The 19678-nt window shown below is 42.3% G+C and overlaps 1 protein-coding gene across 6 annotated transcripts in view; it reads right to left on the bottom strand.

Annotated features, from left to right (window-relative positions):
• nsd3 (nuclear receptor binding SET domain protein 3) overlaps positions 1-17517 on the bottom strand; it is a 35085-nt gene extending 17568 nt beyond the window's left edge. The window contains exons 1-16 of one of the 6 annotated variants that reach the window (XM_011478896.4): positions 16841-17517; positions 13411-14249; positions 11859-12101; positions 11618-11780; positions 11383-11537; positions 9514-10161; positions 9270-9435; positions 9057-9157; positions 8632-8677; positions 8426-8556; positions 7853-7978; positions 7622-7748; positions 7333-7533; positions 5500-5679; positions 4745-4891; positions 1514-1670 (exon numbers count right to left, since the gene is read on the bottom strand). In XM_011478896.4, the coding sequence (XP_011477198.1) occupies positions 1514-1670; positions 4745-4891; positions 5500-5679; positions 7333-7533; positions 7622-7748; positions 7853-7978; positions 8426-8556; positions 8632-8677; positions 9057-9157; positions 9270-9435; positions 9514-10161; positions 11383-11537; positions 11618-11780; positions 11859-12101; positions 13411-14205 (3386 nt within the window). In that variant the 5' untranslated portion in view covers positions 14206-14249; positions 16841-17517. The remainder of the gene's footprint in view (positions 1-1513; positions 1671-4744; positions 4892-5499; positions 5680-7332; positions 7534-7621; positions 7749-7852; positions 7979-8425; positions 8557-8631; positions 8678-9056; positions 9158-9269; positions 9436-9513; positions 10162-11382; positions 11538-11617; positions 11781-11858; positions 12102-13410; positions 14250-16840) is intronic. The other 5 variants (XM_011478898.4, XM_011478897.4, XM_078953220.1 and 2 more) reach the window with 5 other exon arrangements.
• Between the last annotated feature and the right edge of the window lie 2161 nt (positions 17518-19678).

Below are 19678 nucleotides of genomic sequence, written 5' to 3'. Positions count from 1 at the left end.
GCTGTGCAATATGCATACCGCAAAAGACGGCAAAAATCGCAATAAATGGTTACCTCAAATGTGCAAAAACAAACTCATGGCAGCCTGAAATGGTGAACAAATGAAATTAATCCCTTTATGCATTTAACCAATCGGAAGGACCCGTTTACGTTTTTGATCAATCAGATGAGCCCTTTTATGTTTGATGTTTGCCTCCTATGTCGACAAGGGTCATTTGGAGTATAATTTTTATACTGTTGCAATGAAATGGAAATTATGTTTTTGGTTGTTTGGCTATTTGTTTATATACCGCAAATTATATCGTTATCGCGATATTAATCACCAATATCGCATATCGCGAGTTTTCCTCATATCGTGCAGCCCTAGTGTAAACCAAAAGATAAAGAAGAACTTAGTGAGTTCTTAAAAACATGCTGAAAATTTACTGAAAAATTAGGAATTTGAGAACCAAAAATTCCTAAAAAATAATAAAATACTAGAAACTTGGTCTTTGGTCCACCCATTCCTGGGACATGTGAGACTTCCCTAGTGAAGGCACAGACTCTTTGACACGCGACATATTGAAATTCATGTAAATAGTTTTGAAAATCACCCGGCGACAGTGTTCCAGGGTTAAAACAAATAATCTTGTGTGAAACATAAACACAGTAGGACTGGGGGAAACAGCCAGAAAAGAAAAGAAAACGGTCGATGTTATTTCCAAGTTCAGTAAAAACCAGTGAGTAAAACACAATTTATTAAAAAAAAATTCTCCAAAACCTTTTTTTTGGTGTTATAAATAAAAATAAATTTTCAATTAACTGGTGGTTTAAGACTTAAAGGTGAAACTTTCCTGTTTGTATTATGAGCATTAAAACACAAAAGTTGTTGTTTTTGCTTTAAAGCAAATAAATCAACTTCTAAAAGTATTTTCTAATTGAGGATTTTTAGCCAAGCTCTGTAAACAGAAATGACATCCCTCTGATATTTTTCTTCTGCTAAAACTGACTAAAGTTATGAAATGAGTTTAAATATTAACAAAGACATAACCTGTAAAGTCAAATCCCTACAGATTGAAAGCAGCTGGAGGTAGAGCCTATTTTAGTGAAATAACCAGCACAGGTAGATGGAAGCATCATATAGCCTATGAAGCTCTCAGATGCTGCAGAGAGGAGCGCGTGTTAAATCTCTGCGTCGCTCTAAATTATCCGACTTCTCGCATCTACAAAAAAATACCACATTCTGCTTTTGAGAGAAGTGAGAAGCATATTTGTTGTACTGATCCTAAAAGTTGCTCTGATGTTTGTGCGGTCGGTGTGGAGAAAAAAACAACAACATGATGCACGTTTGCATCTCTTAAGCTCTTCAGCTGTGCATTTAGCTGATGTTTTTTTTTCCTGCAGGCTGTTTTTTTATGCGAGTGCCTCACCAAAAATCTTCCACACACGAAAGGAATAAAGATAAATGTTTCTTTTTGTTGTGACCAGACAGAAAATGACAAAAGCAAAAGCGTTGCAGTATATTCTCTGCCTACCTGTAGTTTCCCAGCTTCACCCAGACAATCTGTTTGTAGTGTGGCTTCTTCCCTGCCCTGCAATCGCTGCAGGACCATGCACCCTCTGGCATGTCCATCTCCAGACACTCCGGGTGGAAGGAAGCTGGGCATGAGTCGCAGCACAGCAACTTGCCTCCTACATTTGGATGAATGTAGACATGTGCGTGCATGTAAGTGTGTGTGTGTATGTGAGCATGTGTGGGGCATGCATGGGTATGCAAAGAGAGGAGGAGTGCATGATTAGGTGATGCATCTTAACACCTGGACAAACTCTGAATCTCATTTGCAGACGAAAGCGAGAATTCACTTCACGTTTTGCCTGAGATAAAACATAACAGAGAAACTATTTGCATCTGGAGATTCTACTCCTTCTTTAACTGATGCCTAAAGCGGTTTTTGATTTGAGAAATCGCTCTTGGATCACTACAATTGGAGGCAGCTGTAGGTAGAACTCTGGTTGGTCATAGCTTCTGCATCACCAGATGTCTGACAATCAGATTCAGAGTTCTGTACCAAGACCAAGCCATGGGGAAACTCATGCAGTAGCACAGGATTAAAGTCAGCCAGCAAGTTAGAAATTGTTCCGTTTAAACACCAACACGTTATTATTGCAATAAGCCAACATGCCAGTGTAGCAAAAAAAAAAAAAAAAAAAACTTTCCCGTTGCACATCACATCCTGCGCAGACCAGCTTGCATGGAATCTCAGATTTACAATAAAGCTTTTTTTCATTGCGATCTAACACAAGGGAGTCGTTGCACTGCTTTCCGTCTGCATCCGTAGGTAAATGTACACATTCCATTCAAGACAGGTCAAAGCTTCTGAAAACGAGGAGAACCAAACTGACAAAAGCAAAAACAGAAAAAAGAAAAAAAAAAAACTCAGCAGGAGTCGACACAAAGCCTTACAAATAAAAGGTGTGCTGAAGCAGAAAAGCAGTGCACCTCCAGCAGTGAAAAGCTCCATTAACAACAACCTGAGCTAACCCCAAACATCCAGCATCGAGGCCTCACGCAGAGATACCAGATGCCTGATGGTCAATCAGAAAAGTCTTTACCCACTTTGACTCGAGATCAGCCGATATCAGAGCAGGCCTCATGCAAGAATCTCCCCCCATATGATCCGTCTGAATGAGCTAATTATTGTTTATATTGGATAATATTGTGAAACGTTTGACAGAAATGACTCAGAAACTAAATGTAATGTTCTAACATTATTAGCTCCTCACCGCCTGAAAGTACAAACTACAAAAGCTTTACCCGTATTTTCCGGACTGTAAGTCGCCCTTTTTTTCATAGTTTGGCAAGGGGTGCGACTTTTACTCCGCAGCGACTTATATTAGAAATAAATTGAAATAAAAACATTGTTAACCCTCCTGTTATGTTCATTTGTGAGGAACAGAGATGATGTTCCTGGGTCAATTTGATGTATGAGGTATGTTAAGTGTTAAGAGTATGTTAAGTGACTCAGAGAATCAGCAAACCGTTTTTTACAGTAAGATCTTGAAGGCTAACAACATAATATTCTATTTTCCAATGATTTCATAGATTCAGAAATGCAATAAAAATGACAACTGTTTCTACAAATACAGGATGAAAACAGAGTATTAGTTGGCCAATGATGCTTCATGAAAAGAATAAATAAATAAGTATGAGAAAGACTTACTGTGAAATTATGAGATAAACAGTCTGCTATGATTGTGTCATATGAGGTTGTGCAAGTTATTAGTTCTTGGTCTCAGATTTTGTCAAATAAATTTCCTGTCAAAATGTGACTTATAGTCCAGTGCGACTTATCTGTGTTTTTTTCTACTTTATAATGGATTTTTAGGCTGGTGCGACTTATACTCCGGAAAATACTTTGTTAGTTTGTCATTTTCTAAGACAGAGTTTCTGCAGAGCAGCACTTGTTCATTAGAAATTCGCCTCAGAGCTGTGGGCGGGACCATTGGTGCGGAGCAACCCCGCCCCCCTTCCCATCCCTGTTACTTAGAGCTTTGAGCAGGGAGCTTGTGGCCCGCCCAGCATATTTTCTACATCACAGATAAGCTTTTTTTTTCCAAACGGCATTTATCTGCTCCTGATTCACAATGATTTGAATAAAGAAATAGTCAGAAATGCAGTTTTAAGGTTAATTTTCTTTATATATGTCCTCCATCAGAGAAATGCACGATAAAAACACGAAAGCACCATTTTCATCAGAGTGGGTCTTTTATGGAAAATGCTTGAAGTTAATTTTTGCCAAAAAGGCTTAAATCTTGTGGTAAATGTCGACTTTTTGTGGTCACACCAAATTTAGCATGAATTACAAATGAGATTGAGTTCACTATAAGGGAGTAGTGCAAAACTACACTAATAAAAAAAAAGATTTCAAAAGCATAGTCCTTCTTTTTTGGGGTCCCACAGCTCTCTGCTGGCAACTTTACTTGCATTTACTGGTATAAAAAAATCTTCCCGTTTAGTTTTCCTTGTAAATTTCAAAATAAAAGGCTTACAAATCCTCAGATTTGTTCCACATAAATTAGGTCACCTATTGTATTTTCGTTATGGCCAATGCCGATCTTTAGAAATAAATGAAATTCCATCCTACATTTGAAGCAGATTCTGTTTGTGGTGAATTATTCAAACCAAAGTAGTCAACAAATGATTCAAACTAAAACAAAATTATTTGACATTTTCAATCAATTCCCAAGGGGAAGTTAGCTTTATTAGATTTTTGAAAAGAAAAGCAATGAAGTAGGTTTAAAAAAAATTCCTACTAAATTTTTTGAACTTCCTCCCAAAACGAGACAAATGGATTCAATCTCAGCGTTTGATGCAGACGTGAGTCTGAGAGCAGAAAGCTTTATTGATGTCAAAAATAGACGACATGTGAGCTTATTGACACTGCTTTTTTGTTTTGCTTCAAAAAACAAGACTGCAGCTGACTGAAGAGTGAAGCATCTTATTTAAGTAATAGAAACTAACATTAGTAAATGTTTTGGTGTCAAAATCTAAGCAACTTCCTCAATAATCTACAAAGGTGTTCTTGCATGAGGCCTGCTGTTGTGCCACTCTGCTTTTAATTTCTTACTGAGTTCATTAACTTTGCACCTGAAGGCTTTGAAATGAAAGATGTTTGCAAAGAAGGAAACTAAATCAAAACGGGAGCAGGCACAACACAAACACAAACCAGTGGGACAAAGGAGAAAGAGAAAAACTGTTCAGTTACCTTTCCCAACATTCTTTTTGGTAGCTGACGAAGGAGAGGGAATCATAGGTAATTTCAACTCAGCACGATTTGACTCAGTCAGAAGGTAGTGGGACTTATAGGCATATGAACTTAATATGGTGTCAGTAAGGTCTTGCACTAACAGCCCTACACAAGACACACAGGAAGAGACGGGGGTGAGCCGCAGTCAAACTCCAAAATTACCCAATTTCACAAAAAAGAGAAACATATGCACAGCCTCACACGCAACACAAAAGCTGTGACAAAAAAAATCTATGAATAAAAAAAAAGGTAAATAAAACGGTCCCCAACACTAAGAGGCCGATCAGTGCACTCAACTTACGGGATCCAAACTTGATGAACAATCTTTTTGGGTTTTTTTTTTTTTTTAAAGTGGCCAAAAAGCTTCCTGATGAGCTTTCAGGACAGCGCGGATTGGTCTAAGTGGAGTGCAGTGCGGCAGCCTGGGTGGATTATCGTGTTAGTACTGTGATGGCGAACATTCACGGCGCTCGTCGTAAAAGGACGATGCTGCACGTGGAAACACAGACTTTACCGTGACGCGTTACTGCAGCCGTCACGGCATCAAAGCGCTACGCTCTTTCAAAAGAGATGAGTGAGCTACAGTCATGGAGGGTGGCTTGATGAAGCACACATTAAAAAAAAAAAAAAGGAACAGTATTTTACTGCAGAGCGGCGGCTCTGGTGACGAAGGGAGGGGGGGGGCGAGGTCAAGACAGCTGATGAAAGCTCACCTCTCGCGCACAAAAAGCACCATCCTACATTGACGGGGGAGGAGAGGAGGCCGTTCTTCTTGGTGCTGCCGTGGTTGCTGCAGATCATGATGTGATGGGTGAGGATGACGCTGCCCGCCGCCATACAGACGTCGCTGGTGTGATAAGCCGTCGGACAGCGGATGCAGTGAATCAGACGACCTGGAAAAGAGGACGCGGTTTCTGAAATCAAAGTTGAGTTGTACTGTTACTGGGACTCAGTACATCAAACGGGCTGGGCCATAAGATTTACCCGCAGAGAGGTGCATGAACAGAAAGGTCAGCTCACTAAAGATCCCCTCAGATACAAACAGTTCAGTCCATAAAACAACCTCAAAGCCAAAAGTCAACTTATTTGCTTCGTGGTTCCTAAATCAAATACATGAGTTTGATTTTTTGAATCAAGCAAATGAATTAATATCTACTTCTTGATATTTCTTGCAGAGGAGACTTTTTTTTTCTTTTCCTAAAAAGCTTAACCGTCTTTAATTTGACTAAAAACTTTGTTATGAGTCTCATTAAAGAGCCTCTTTGCATAACAGCTTTTGTCATATGACTAAAAGTCGGACCTCACTGAGCTTCTTTCTCCCTACATCCCAACCTGGTGCCTCATTATCTCCTGAAGGTACAACGGTCCAAGAAGAAGCGTTTTCAATCTGTGCACTGAAGCTGTGAAGTTCATCCAGAATCCAGTCTATTTTTAAAAAACATCTTAAATCCTTTTTATTGCCAGGCTTTCGACACAGCATGAGCCTCTTGTCTGCTGGTGTGCTTTATTTGATTTTCACTTAAGCTTTTATTGGTGTTATTTTATTTTGCCACTTGTTTTTTTACATTTTACTTTACCTTTTAGTTGTTTGGAGCTTGTAATGTATGGCGCCTTGTTTGATTAAGGCGCCATTTAAATAAAAGTGATGTAATTTTATAAATTCACAGCTTGTCACTATAGGGAGAGCAAAATAATTCTCAGAAGAAAAAAATGATCTGAATATTACTAGAACTTAACTAAGTCAAACCAGCACACGAATCAAAGCAGTTTCCTCTCACATGGAAACATTTTTTTTTTACTATGGGGTCTCACAGTTTTGCAGATATTATTTGCGTACATACTTTTTTTCCCCACAACACATTGTGTTCTGCGTCCTGATTGGCTGTTGGCCTTGTCAGTCGATCTCCATGCAATGTCTGCTGTACATATTTTCTATGAAGGTTTGAACTTTGAGAGTTTATACCAGAGAGAAACGTGAAAATGTTCACGTCTGTCTGAGAAAAGTGTTTCAAGTGTAAAGTTAGGGGCCCTTAACACATCTGTAATCCTACTTTGAGTATTTCACGTGCTGCGGGATATTTTTAGAAAGTAACTCCTGCGATAAACAAGGGACCACTGTCTTTCATTTGTATGTAGTCACACATTGCACTGACGAAATAAATCAAAGATGCTTCATCGTTTTCACTTGTGAAACGGCTTCCTGCTCACTTCCATTCAGAATTCCCACAGACAGTCTGTTTCAGATGGAATATTTCCAACAGATCGTCTGAAAACACTTCCAGGGAAACAGCAATTCCCTTGTTTTCCTCACCTTCCAGCAGCGCCACCTGATCTGCACCAAAGCTGGACAGTTTCAGTTAAAGGACAGAAGTGGAAAAGCCAAGCACCACTTCTCTTTTTCAAGCTTGGTTCACCCAAAAAGGAAACCAAAAACGCACTCTTCTGTCATACACATTAAGATAATTGACCTTTCTTTGGTATTCTTGCTTTGTGTTCTCCTGCAGACGTCTGACTCAAACAGTAAGGCGGGTCATTAAATGCTCCACCTTTACTGGCTCTCTGCAGGTCTCTCTCCAGGCAGCAGGTTGAGCAGCTGTGCTGAGGGCAGCAGAAGCCTCCTCCAGGACTGCTGGTGGTGCCCGGATGTTTCCACACACAATCCTCATGGTAGTAACAGCTGCATCCCGGAGCGGAGCAGCGGCTCACCTCCTGACCTGTCGTTTTACAGCTGAAACACGGATGGTTGCCTAAAAGAAGAAGGAAAAGAAAAACCCGGCGACTCTAAAATAGGAAAACTCAGACTGTAAAAGTGGTGGGCGGGACTTAAATACTCACTATTTTTACATTCCAAGCAGGTGAATCTGCCGTCAGGGGGCGCAGACAAGCCGAGACATTCCGGGTGAAACTGTCTGCTGCAGTCGCCCTCACACACCATCAGACCTTCTCCATACGCCTCGCAGATCTAAAAACACAGAGTGCTGGTTATGTCATAAAGCTGCTGATGGCATGTGAGCCTTTTTGAGGGGGAGAAAAAAAAATTCTCTTCATAGATCAATGAGAAATGACCTGGCAAACGGTGTCTCTTTTCTCATTGCTGCTGTCCTGACGGGACAAACCCGAGTCCACGGACTGAGTATCTGAAGCATCTGCGTCCGCCGCCGCTGGACTGTCGAGACTCTTTCCAAATAAGCCCTGATGAGACACCAAGGCACAGTGCTGCAAATTCAAATGAAGAAATGCTGCCGTACCTCGCATAACAAACGCCCTACAGGACAAACGAGTAAAAGATTTCTCTTAAAAAATGGCTGAATTGAGTTTGTTGTGAGGTCAAAGTTTGTTTTTCCACATTTCTGGAACATCATGTTTTGATGTGTTTTCTGTGTCATTACCTGCTTTGATGATTGTTCTTTAACTGACGCTTCCTCTCCTTAAAAAAGTGCTCCGTCTCTAGTTTTTTTTTTACTAATTTCCTTTATTTTTATCCAGAGAAGTCTTTAGAAAATTGTGATTAATATGAGAGTACCGAGTTCCAAGAAAATAAATGCCCACTGCTACACAGAAATAAAATGGGAAGGAAAACCAGAGTGATTTGGTTTAGAAAAAGGTTTGAACCACAAATGAAATGTTGGAGAAACTGACCTGGGGGTCACTGAGGCCTCTGGAGTCGGAATCCGAGGTGTCTCTGTACTGAGACGAAGCCATCTCAACATCAGTTGAGGCTCTGCTCCTCTTCTTCAGAGGCTTGCAGGCGTCTGAGATCTCACTGGCTCCTGGAAAACACAAACATGCTCGATGTTTCTGCACAGCCATGATCAAATCGGCGGGCAGGAGGAAGGATCCCGTACCTTTCTGGGAGCCCGTCTTTAACGTCGTCTCTGGAGCCATCTCAGCCTGAAACGTAAACGAGATCGCAGTTTTGGAGTCATTTCACCCAAACAAAACTGGGAGAAACAAAATCAAGATATTTAAAGACTTTTTGGTTGCATTTTATTAGAATTAACAGCATTTTGGCAGCTTATGAACTTTCATATGTTACCGGAGATAAACTGAGGAGAACTTCTAGTTTGTTTTTTAGCTCTTTCTTAAATAGCTTATATCAGTGATCACCTTTTTCGGGCCACAGACCGGTTTAATCTCAGACTATATTTTCATGGACCCCCCTGTAAGGTGAGATTGGGGACCACTGGCTTAAAGCACAGAGATGATAAAGCTAAAACAGAAGCTTTTGTTTTTCCTGGCAGCAGTGGCTCTGCCGAGGGGGGACGGATACCTGTTCCTTTTTGGTTTTCTTCTTGGGAACTGGATCGGTGCCTCTCTCCGACTCTGATTTGCTTCTGATTGACCGGCGCTGCAGCTTCCTCTCCTGAGAACCTGAAAGATTGCAAAAATAATAAATAAATAGTAATAATAATCTGGATCTCGTGCCAACTCAAAGAGTCGTTTGGTGATATAATTGACCTGCAGATCTGTTCCGTTTACCCACCTTGTGGACTGCTGTCCTGAGATCCAGGAGATGAGGGTTGCTGGTTTCCTCCCTCCTCACTTCTCTGGCTGGCAGGAGAGCCTCTCCTTTCATCCCCTTCTTCCTCCCCTTCATCTGCGTCCTCCTCTTCCTCCGGACTGGGCTCGGGTTTAGCTCTGCTGTCCTGCTGAGAGCAACAGTTGGATATGACCTTGTGGGTTTACCTTTGCTCCTCTCTCCGCCGTGTGCATGAAGTGACACCAACCTCAGGTGAACAGTAACCCAAGTCGGGCTGCCTGGCCTCCCTCTCCCCTCTCTCCTCCTTTTCTTCTGCGTTGGCCCTCTTGGGCGACAGAGAGGTTTTCTTCTGCAGGAGAGGCCAGTCGCACTTTGTGATTTCCACGTTCAGCCTCTTCATGGTGATGGAGAGAGGCAGCAGCTTTCTGGCAGCTGCCGTTTTCCAAGCTCTGACTGGAGGAGACGAGTCCTGCTGTAATTGTGTTTCGCAACCAGCGTTGAGTCTCGGTGAGCTCGCCTTGCGTTGGTCTGCCTTCTGGCTCCTCTCTTCAGTGGAGGCCTGGGAGCTGTCCTCTGTATTGGTGACACTGCAGCGTCTCCGCGGCTGCTGCCTCCTCGGCGGCTGCGGCTGCTGCTGCGGCTGCTGCTGCTCTCTGTCCGGCGACTTCACACATCTGTCCTCCTTTTTAGTAACCGAGCCGCTAGAGCGCCGATTCCGTTTCTCCGGTCTGATGCTGGGCTTCTTGCTCTGCTGGGCTTCATTTGGGTCTGGGTCAACGTAGATGAAGGTGTAGTTGTCGATCCGCTCCTGACGTGTCATGAGGAACGCGTCCTCAGCGTGGCCCACACCCACCTCCCATTGGGATCGCTCCCTTTGAGGAATGGGCTTCAAAAGCTAAAAAAGAAACAAAAATTTTTAAAAAAGCCTTAAAATATTTATTAGTATTCAGAACATTTAAATGTTTCATTATTTATAGTTATTTAAAAGTAACAGTTTTCAAAAAGTTAACAAACTTTGCTTTTTCCTCTCTCAACACAGCCTTTTAAGAGTTTTTTTGTTTTGTTCTATTGGTCTAAATAAATCACTTATTGCTGTAATTTTTGCAGGAAGCCTTGATCACATTTTTTTTTTACCCTGATTCAATTCTGAGTCGTTTGATTATGAATTGCTGCTGCAACAGAGTCCCAATCTGAAAAAAATTATAAACAGATGCAGGTTGTCCCCTATGTGATTCTTTTAAATCACTTTTTCCTGGGGCTTGCACTTTGTAGACGCTCCCTTGGGCGGCCGTCTCACTGATGTTTCTCTATTTGATGCTCATTAAACCGATTAAAACGTTTTATTTTTTGCCTTTGTAGCGCTTGGTTTGGGTTAAGACACACCAATAGAGACACTTCCTGTCAGTGTTAAACGTTTATTAAGAGTTATTGAATCTTTGAATACATTTGCCGAACTGTTTTTGTGAGCCTCCTGCACATATTGGTGCTGTATTGTATTCTTGTGCGTTTAACGGCAACAATTGGTCGAGATCTGTTTATGACACGCAGACTTCCACTAGGGATCTATTTGAAATAAAAAACTTGAAATATGTAGGGATGATTATAATAATGAGAATAAAATAAATATCCCATCCCTGATCGGGATACAACATCTGATCCTGTTTGAGTCTGAAACCAGGCGATTGGGTCCAATTTCCAATCATGTAATCAGATCAGGACATCTTTAAGGACCCAGACATTTTTTTAAACGACCATAGGGTTGAGTTCCACAAAAAATACAAAATTCTGCCACTCATCTACTTGTTGTTTTTAACATATAGATTTTATAAGATAGAAATCTTGGCTAACTTTGGGTTTTTGCCAAAGTTCAGTCAACGCAAAACGAAAAAAATATTTTAAAGAAAGTGTTTTAAATTCTCTGTAACTGTTAAAAACCACTTTAAGAGAAAATCTGGCTACTTAGAAGTAAAGTGTAAAACATGAGGGGTGTCCGTGACTTTCTTTCCAGGTTCTGCGTAAAGTTCTGCTATCAGAAATACTCATGGAAAAACCCAGTTTACGATGACGGTGGATTATTTTGCTTTCCGAGTGCAAATACTGGATAAGGTGTCCATACTTTTTGCCTCTCGACTGGGTTTGTTGCTTTGCGCAGAGTCTCCGCCTGAAGCTCGTCGAACTGCTGTTTGCCCTGGTACACCACGATCCTTTTCTCGTGGATCCACGCTCTCTCGGCGACGCTGCCGAAGAACTGAACGTGATACTCCCGGTGACCTGTGCAGCAGCAGACAAAGAAAACAGCTGTGGCTCCCGTGGGCTGACCGTGTACATCGGGGTTGCCTGGTGGGTTTTACCTCTGGTGTTGATGCGAGTGTGGACCTTCATCTGTGGATCTGAGGAGACCATGCAGGGCCACCAGGGGTATGTGCCGACCTTAGACCACACCAGGTCTCCAATGACAAACTCCTTACAAATGCCTGTCTCTTGGATCACTGATGGATGATGGACCTTTGAAACCTCAGGTGGAAACAGGCGAGTCACAGGTCCGTCTCATAAACCCAAGAAATCTCATTCTTCCTCACTTCATGGGCTTACCTTTGGCGTCTTTGGTTCTGTTTCGATGACGGTCTTCTGAGGCTTCTCTGTCTGGATCAGAGGAGTTTCTTTCTGCTGGAGCTGGACTTGTTCCTCCTCGGGTTGCTCGGTCGTACCTGGCGGCGCTGGGCTCGGATCCTGCTTCAGTTCCTGGGCTTGCAGTCTCGCACTCCTTTTCCTCTTCTCCTTCTTCCTCTCGTGTCGTCGCTGCTTCAGAACCGCCTCGTTCTTCTGAGACTCCTTCTGGAAATGCGATGACACACGCAGTCATTTCAAAATGTGTTCATCGTAAACGTCTTTAAAATAAATCCTTTTATTGCTAAACTATCAGAGCAAAGTTCTGAATCATCTGTTTTACAAATACATGTTTACAAAGAAAGTCAGAATAAACTTTAAAATAGATTCATTAAATTACCGTAAATTCCGGACTACAACGCGCACCCGATTACAAGCCGCACCCACCCATTTTCACGTGTTTAATTAGCTTTATACATACACAAGCCGCGTCAGAGTACAAGCCGCGCATGTGTTAGGCGATATTGTCATCCTGACAGATCACGGCCAGCATCCCAAAGTGAGTGCAATTCATTAGCACATTGTGGGTGGTGCCAGCTTTGCCTCTGGCTCATGTATTTGAGTGTATCGACATCGGTCAAAAAGCATGGACCTCTATTCTGTTCACAAGTTCCTCAGTTATGGTGTTTTTATTTCATTTTTTTTTACTTATTGACAATCTAGGTATCATACATAAAATTACAAACAGTAACCATATAATCAACATTACATCCCTCAGTTATGATGAGGAAATTTACATCCGCGATTCCACATTTCCCATGAGTCTTAGGGGCTAAAGGCGGGGCCAATGCCCGGCTCGCCATTCTGTTGTACGTGTTTAAGAATGAGCAAGTATCAGCAGTGCATGGAGGGGTGAACGGGTACAGCTCTCCTTCCGCTTGTGTCGCAGCAGCGTTATGGGAGTAACAGGGCTGGTTAAAAAACACACAGGTAAAATAAAGCAGCGGCGACTGAAAAGCGCGCGCCTCAGCGTGATACGCGCGCCTCAGTGGGGCGCGTGCGTCAGAATTCAGAAGCCTCTGCACTCCGCGGACGCCTCTGCGCTCCGCTCCCGCCCCGCGCGCTCCTTGTCTCCCCTGCCTATCGACTCCGACACCTCTGGCCAGGGCGGCTTCAAGGAGGAGCACTTCGTCCCCGTTGCGCCGGTGGATGGAGCAATTTTTCCTCTTTTATAACTTAAATGTCATTGTTTTTATCTGCAAGCAATTTTCAAGTTGCAGAAAGTTTTATAGTTTTTTATTTTACTTTTAAAGCTGATTTTTGTTTCTATTGATATAAACTGTGAAATTGTGTTTGATGATAATTAGGCCAAAAGGTGAGAATTTCAAAGAAATGTCAGGGGAAACCCTTTGTCGTGTCGTGGTTTTGCTGCGCTTTCATCCACGTTCATTTACAAAACTAAAAAGGTGTTTTTACATGTTTGCAAAATAAAAGTAAAGGTAAAAACCCTGCATGTTTGGCGTGTGCCAGTGTTTACCTGCAGCTCCTGCAGATCTCCACACAGCGCAGATTCAAACAGCTCTTTTCCATTCTGATATGTTTTGATGATTTTCAGTTTAATCTCAGGAGAGCTGGTTTTCTTCAACACCCCACCGGGGGTGTTAGATGGGATATGTGCCGGCTGGGAAGAAGGGGTGCTGTCCACGAGGGAGGGAGGGGGGCTCGAAGAGGGAAGGTGTAAAGGGGGAGGAGGCGGGAGGTTGTGGGTCATGATGTGAGGCGTCTGTAGCAGGTGATGCTGCGAGGGTAAAGGCAGCGGTGGAGGACTGTGGGGGTGAGAGTGGGTCTGTATATGGGGCGGGTTGGACTGGAAGGAGTGATGATGGGGATGGAGGTGGTGAGGATGGAGGTGTGGGTGATGTGTGGGGAGCGGAGGAGACACAGGAGAAAGGGGTCTCTCCTGGAGGCCGGGGCCCCTCAGGACCGTCCCCTCCCCTGGCAGAAGGCCGTGTTCCCCGTAGCTCCGAAGGGCTCCGTAGCCATTAGCAGAACCGTTGGGGAACTGAGAGTACATGAACTTGGTTTGTGGTTCGTACAAGCCCAGACTCGGCGGGTAGCCATTGGGAAGCTGCGGCATGACCTCCGAGGCCGACGGAGGATACGGGAACTCTGCATCCAAGGAAGCATCGTAGGAGGGACCAGAATCCTCACCCGGGTCACTGCCGGTGTCACAGGTGCCGTCCTGTCTGATGTTGGCTGAGTCAATGAGCTGAGGGGGTTGCTGAATTGTATTTCCCATGATCCCTTGCATGAAAGAGAAGGAGAAATCCATTGTTGGGCTCCTGCATCCTTAACTGTCTTTTTCTTTGACTGGACCTGTTGATGACACACAGCGGGACTCAGATTAGACTGAAGCAGATTTATCCTTCGGAGAGATTTAAAGAGACCATATTAACATTTCACGTAGCAAACCACCAAATGAGCAGCAACCGTGGTTGGCCTCTACCTCATCATCCGACGTTTGAGCCGTTTGTCAGAGGGATCAAGATTTATTACATGACTAAAAATTCACAGAATAAAAGTGAGCACAAAAGAGTAACAATTTGCTAAATACTGTCAAGTCAAAAAAGAAACAGCACAGCCGGTGACTTGAGTCATTAGTTTAAGCTAGCGTGGATGCAGCGATCAAAACTATTCTGTTTGTGTGATCGCTACTGTCTGGGGGAGCGTCATGCAGTGCAGAATCAAAGCTGCCCTCTGTCTGATTGACATAACCTCAATCCAACAATTACTCCAACCAGGAATCCACCCGGCCCGGACGGAGAGTTTTCGAAGTGCAGACCCAAAAGTAAAATCCATAAACATTTAACCGATACAGTGAACACTGCAGACCACATGCAGGAATGTCATAACATTTCAGCCTGGCACTCGGAAACCTCAGACTTACCCTGACCGCGCTGAGGTCAAAACATGAAACATAAAGCTCTCACATGTGATTTTTGACAGCCGTGGCAAATCTGGGGATTTGTTTGCAGCTTTAAAGGAACATGCAAACATCTGCCTCTGACATCTATACCAACATAAGTTAACATCACACGCCAATCAACTTTTATAAAAGTCTTACCAGCGGTCTTTTAATTATGATTTTGTTTTTTGGAGCCAAATTTTTTTTTAAATTGTTGTTTTCTAGGATCTAGTTTTTGCAGAGAGGCAGGAGGTCATTAGAAATTGGCCTCCAACTTGTGGGCAGGATTGTTGGCGCAATGAAAGCCTGCCAACACTACCCATCATCCCTGCCTGCCAACACTACCCATCATCCCTTTGTTTACACTCTCTCCAGCTATTTTACAGCCCCCCCCTCACATCTCAATCTAACATTACCGCTGCAACAAAAATTGTGACAAATATCGGATCGATCCAGCCGTACAGTTGTGAGCCAAACGCCAGCTTGAATGAGGAAAACGAAGACAGACATGGATCCACTTGTCTGAAAGTGAAAACATCAGAGGCGGTTCCAATGGAACTTTTTTTCCCATCTGCCCCCATTCACAACAATTTGAATAAAGAAATCACATTTTCTGGTTATTTTCCGGATACATGAGAAAAATGCCACAAGAATATGTTAAAAACACAAATGTCCCTGAAGTGGGTCTTTAAAGGAACATGCAACCACATGCAACTATGGCAAATACCTGTTAAACCAAGCATTAAAAAATAATTTAAAAATAAGGTTTTCTTTAATACTGTTTGGAAAGAAAATAAGCTGCACTTCAAACTCCAAATTTTTATGTTTTTCCTTTTTCCTTCTTCACTTTGATGCAACAAATTCTTGTGATAGAAACATAATAACTATTCACCACATAAAAAGTATTTCTATATTAATTTGTTAATGAATTCTACCTTTAGAAACTTTTGCAATGTGACAAAAAGGGTCACATAAACCCCAGTTTTCTTTGTTTCATTTAAAGATAATAACCAGAATGTAATAAAACACTATTAAGCAGGTGGATGCACAAAATCTGCAGTTTGTTTTGAAAAAAGATTAAACGAAAAAGTGGATTTGTGGAATAAATATCAGCCTAAAACACTTTATTAGCGGATGTCAGAGGTTAATTCCTGGATGTCTAGCGGTGTGCTCTCTGATGAATTGTTTTAAATCACATCAACACAAACATGCTGGATTTCTGTCAGGGACATAGGAGCTGAACACCGTTTTTTCTTTGTTTATTTCTCACATTTATCGTCTTTAACGAGGAATTATTCGCGTGCGAGTTGATGATCCACTCTCATCATCGTGGTTTGTGAGCACAGGATCATTGTAAACATCCATGAGGGGTCCGTTTTGGTGGGTTCAACACATTTTTTTTTTGTATTTTTCTTTTTTTGTCAATTAATATGTGGTTTAAATAAACTGAAACATCTGGCTACAGCTGGGAGGTTTTAGCTAAAAAAAAAAAAACAGGACTGCGCAGACAAATATTTTACAGACTGATGTAGCTTCCTGCGGTTCTAGCATCAAGCTACCTTGCATCTAAAGAGCCCAATTAGGGAATGAAATGGCAATTTAAGCTGCCAAATAAATAAGTGAAAAAACAATTATTGTTATAGAAATCTACCAGGTACGACGCTAAATGCTCCCGGCTGACAATATAAGCGAAGCACACTTGGGAAAAGATGAAAGAAGCTAATGTAGCTAAGCTAGCATCCATTGCCAATATGGCTGCCTGTGCCCCTTTAAATCAAATTTTCTGCCGTGATTAAACCTCCATCACTGGCGGTTTGGAGAAAAATGTGCACCGGATAAGCATTAAAGACGAGCAAAAACCTATCCGTGTAGATGCGGGAGGGACGGCTAGCTACATGCAGAGATTTTTAATAAAAGCCAAGCTCCGGAGGAGAGGAAAGGAGCATCACAGAGATTTTGATACGGAGTCAAAAGATGCAGGGAAACGAAAAGATGTCAGTACCTTCAGCGTGTCCCATTCTAAGCACATACACCAGCCAGCGACGGATCCTCGTTTAATCTATAGACAAGGGATGGGAATAAAAATAAAAAAAATAAATGGTGTATATCCTGTAATGTTGACAAAGCCTAGGCCTTTCCTTTTCGATTTAACGCAATTCTCAACAGAGGGGGAGGACGACGACGAAGAAGGGGGGAGTGTTACGCTATCGGGTCACTACCCAATCCGACAGCCTGGCTCTCCGTCAATATGAGAACCCCAGCAATTAGTCTGCACCCTTCCTATCTCCGTCCCTTCCTGTCTCGTGAATGTTCGCCTCCAGCTTCCTCGTCTTTTGGTTTCGCTCTGCTCGTTTTTTAGGCCCTCGCGCTCCTCTCAGATCAGCGCCAAAATGAGCTGCAGGGGTCAACAGAGGCACTCCGGGATGTGTAGTTCACAGCGCAAAAACTTCAACAGGAAAACAAGAAAGAAAACGAGACGGGCAGCAGAGCGGCATTAGGAGCACTTAAAGAATATTAATTAAAAAAACACTGGGGGAAGGAAAAATAAACCGGGTATGATTTTGAAAAAATACCTCAATACTTTGCTAATACTTAAACAAGAATAATTAAACGATCTTTCAATAATTATTTCGATCTATTTTAGGTGACACCCCAGACAAATACAGTAGCTACGTCTACAGCTGCGTCACTCATTAGCTTTTACAGATCTGCTTGCCTGATCTGCAGCTGGAAAGATGTGTAAAAAAAAAGTGACCTCTCACTCTGACTAGACTTTCTGGTCCTTATGTTTTTTTGGATTGTGGTCAGGAATTAAAAATAGCTTTTAAAAACTAGCTCTCTGTTTATTTATTGCATTATATATTTTCATTCATTCACTGTCATCCATTCATCTTTTTCATTTCATTGAATGAATGAATTAATTATGTAATGCTAATGGAAAAAACACATATGCTATAAATAAAACTTGAATAATATTAGCTTACCCACAAGAAGTTGTTTAAATGACAAACGTGTTTTTGATGTACGTGTTTGAGCGCCGATTGGAAACATTTACTTATATTATTAGATGACATTTGAGCAGGATTGTCCGTAACAGTGAAGAAAAAAACATTTTTTAACCTCATTCCATTACTAACTGGTAAACCTGCAAATGGCTGCAAATGTACAAAAAGAAAAAAAACATTGACGATGCTAATTCTGAGTAAACCATGACAATTATAGGCAAAGATTCTGGTCTCAAGCAACCCCAAAAGAGCTTCATTACAGGCCCATTGGTAAAACTATCCATGGGTTTTGAGGTATTGTGATTTTGGAGCAATATTTCAGAATACTTGATGAGAGCAGCAGAAGCTGCAAAGATGGCAGAAGTAAAAGACCCAGGTAAAAGGACAACCATGAAGTCACACTGCTTGCAAAGTTAAAGATTGGTCAAAAACAAACCTCCTATATCCAACACAAGCATCCAACAACATAGGTTAGGGCCAGTAAGCTATTACAAATTCCTTATCTAGTTGGAAGAAGAACTTGATTAGTACAAGAAAGGAAATGAGCTGCAGGGGTCAACAGGGGCACCCCGGGATGCGTAGTTCACAACGCTCAAGCTTCAACAGGAAAACAAGAAAGAAAAGGATATGGTCAGTGGAGCGCCCATACCTGCTTTCTGTCTTTGTAAATCTGACTGAAATCTATTGCAGAATAAATAAAAGGGAGCTTTGGTTTGGACAAAGAAGTCTGGAATGGCAAAAAAAATATGTTGGAATTGAAGACAGTGGTGAGATGTGCTGTAGTTGTGATGGTGGCGTTCCAGGTGGAGGTGGGACTCCACCAAGAATCGGCTTTGAGCTTTATCTTGTTTGCTGTGGTGATGAACAGACTGACAGGTTAGACAGGAATCTCTGTGGACCATGATGTTTGCAGATGACATTGTCATCTGTTGTGAGAGCAGGCAGCATCAGCTGCAGCAAGACTGAAAATCTGTGTTTAAATGAGAGGAACTCAAGTGGAACAAAGATGTTACAGGGAGCAGAAGTGAAAAAGGTGGAGGACTGTAACTAGCTCTGGGTCAACAGTCCACAACACTGAGGTGAAAAGGGGTGTGCAAACAGACTGGAACGAATGGATGAAGATTTCTGTTGTGACGTGTCACCAAAAAGTGTCAGCAAGAATGAAAGGATAGGTGTAGAAGACTGTGGTGAGAGCGGCCATGTTGTTGGTTTAGAGCAGAGATGCCCAAATCCAGGCCTCGAGGGCCGGTGTCCTACCAGTTTTCCAACCAACCTGACATTGAAGCTCCTTATTGGCTAAACACACCTGATCCAGGTAATCAGCGGCAGACAAGGCAGGATTTCTGGAAAACCAGCAGGAGGTTGGCCCTCAAGGTCTGGATTGGGCACCCATGGTTTAGAGACTCTGAGGAGGACAGATAGAAGTAGCAGAGATGAAGATGTTGATGTTCTCTCTCAGAGTGACCAGGATGGATAGAACCAGGAATGAATCCAGCTTGGGGTATCCAAATCCAGCTCTCGAGGGCCGGCTCTGAGCTGGTTTTTCAAACACCTGGATCAGATATGCTAGGTCAATCAGAAGACCCAAATCAATGGCGGGTTGGTTGGAAAACATGTAGGACACCTGACCTCAAGGCCTGGAATTGGACACCCCTGGATAGATGCAGATGTTTTGCTGTAGCGACCCCTAAAAGGAGCAGCCAAAAGACAAAAAAGTTTGTAGAAAATACACTATTCACATAACTTGTAATCTATATCACCGAAGACAGAATTTTCATTAATAAAATATGAATTATTCTAAAGAACATAAAATCTAAAGCAGTTTTTGCCTGAAA

Source organism: Oryzias latipes, chromosome 9 (assembly GCF_053564925.1).
Source record: "Oryzias latipes strain Hd-rR chromosome 9, Olatipes_Hd-rR_3.1".
Taxonomy (NCBI): Eukaryota; Metazoa; Chordata; class Actinopteri; order Beloniformes; family Adrianichthyidae; genus Oryzias; species Oryzias latipes.
This window is presented reverse-complemented; position numbering and strand designations above follow the sequence as displayed.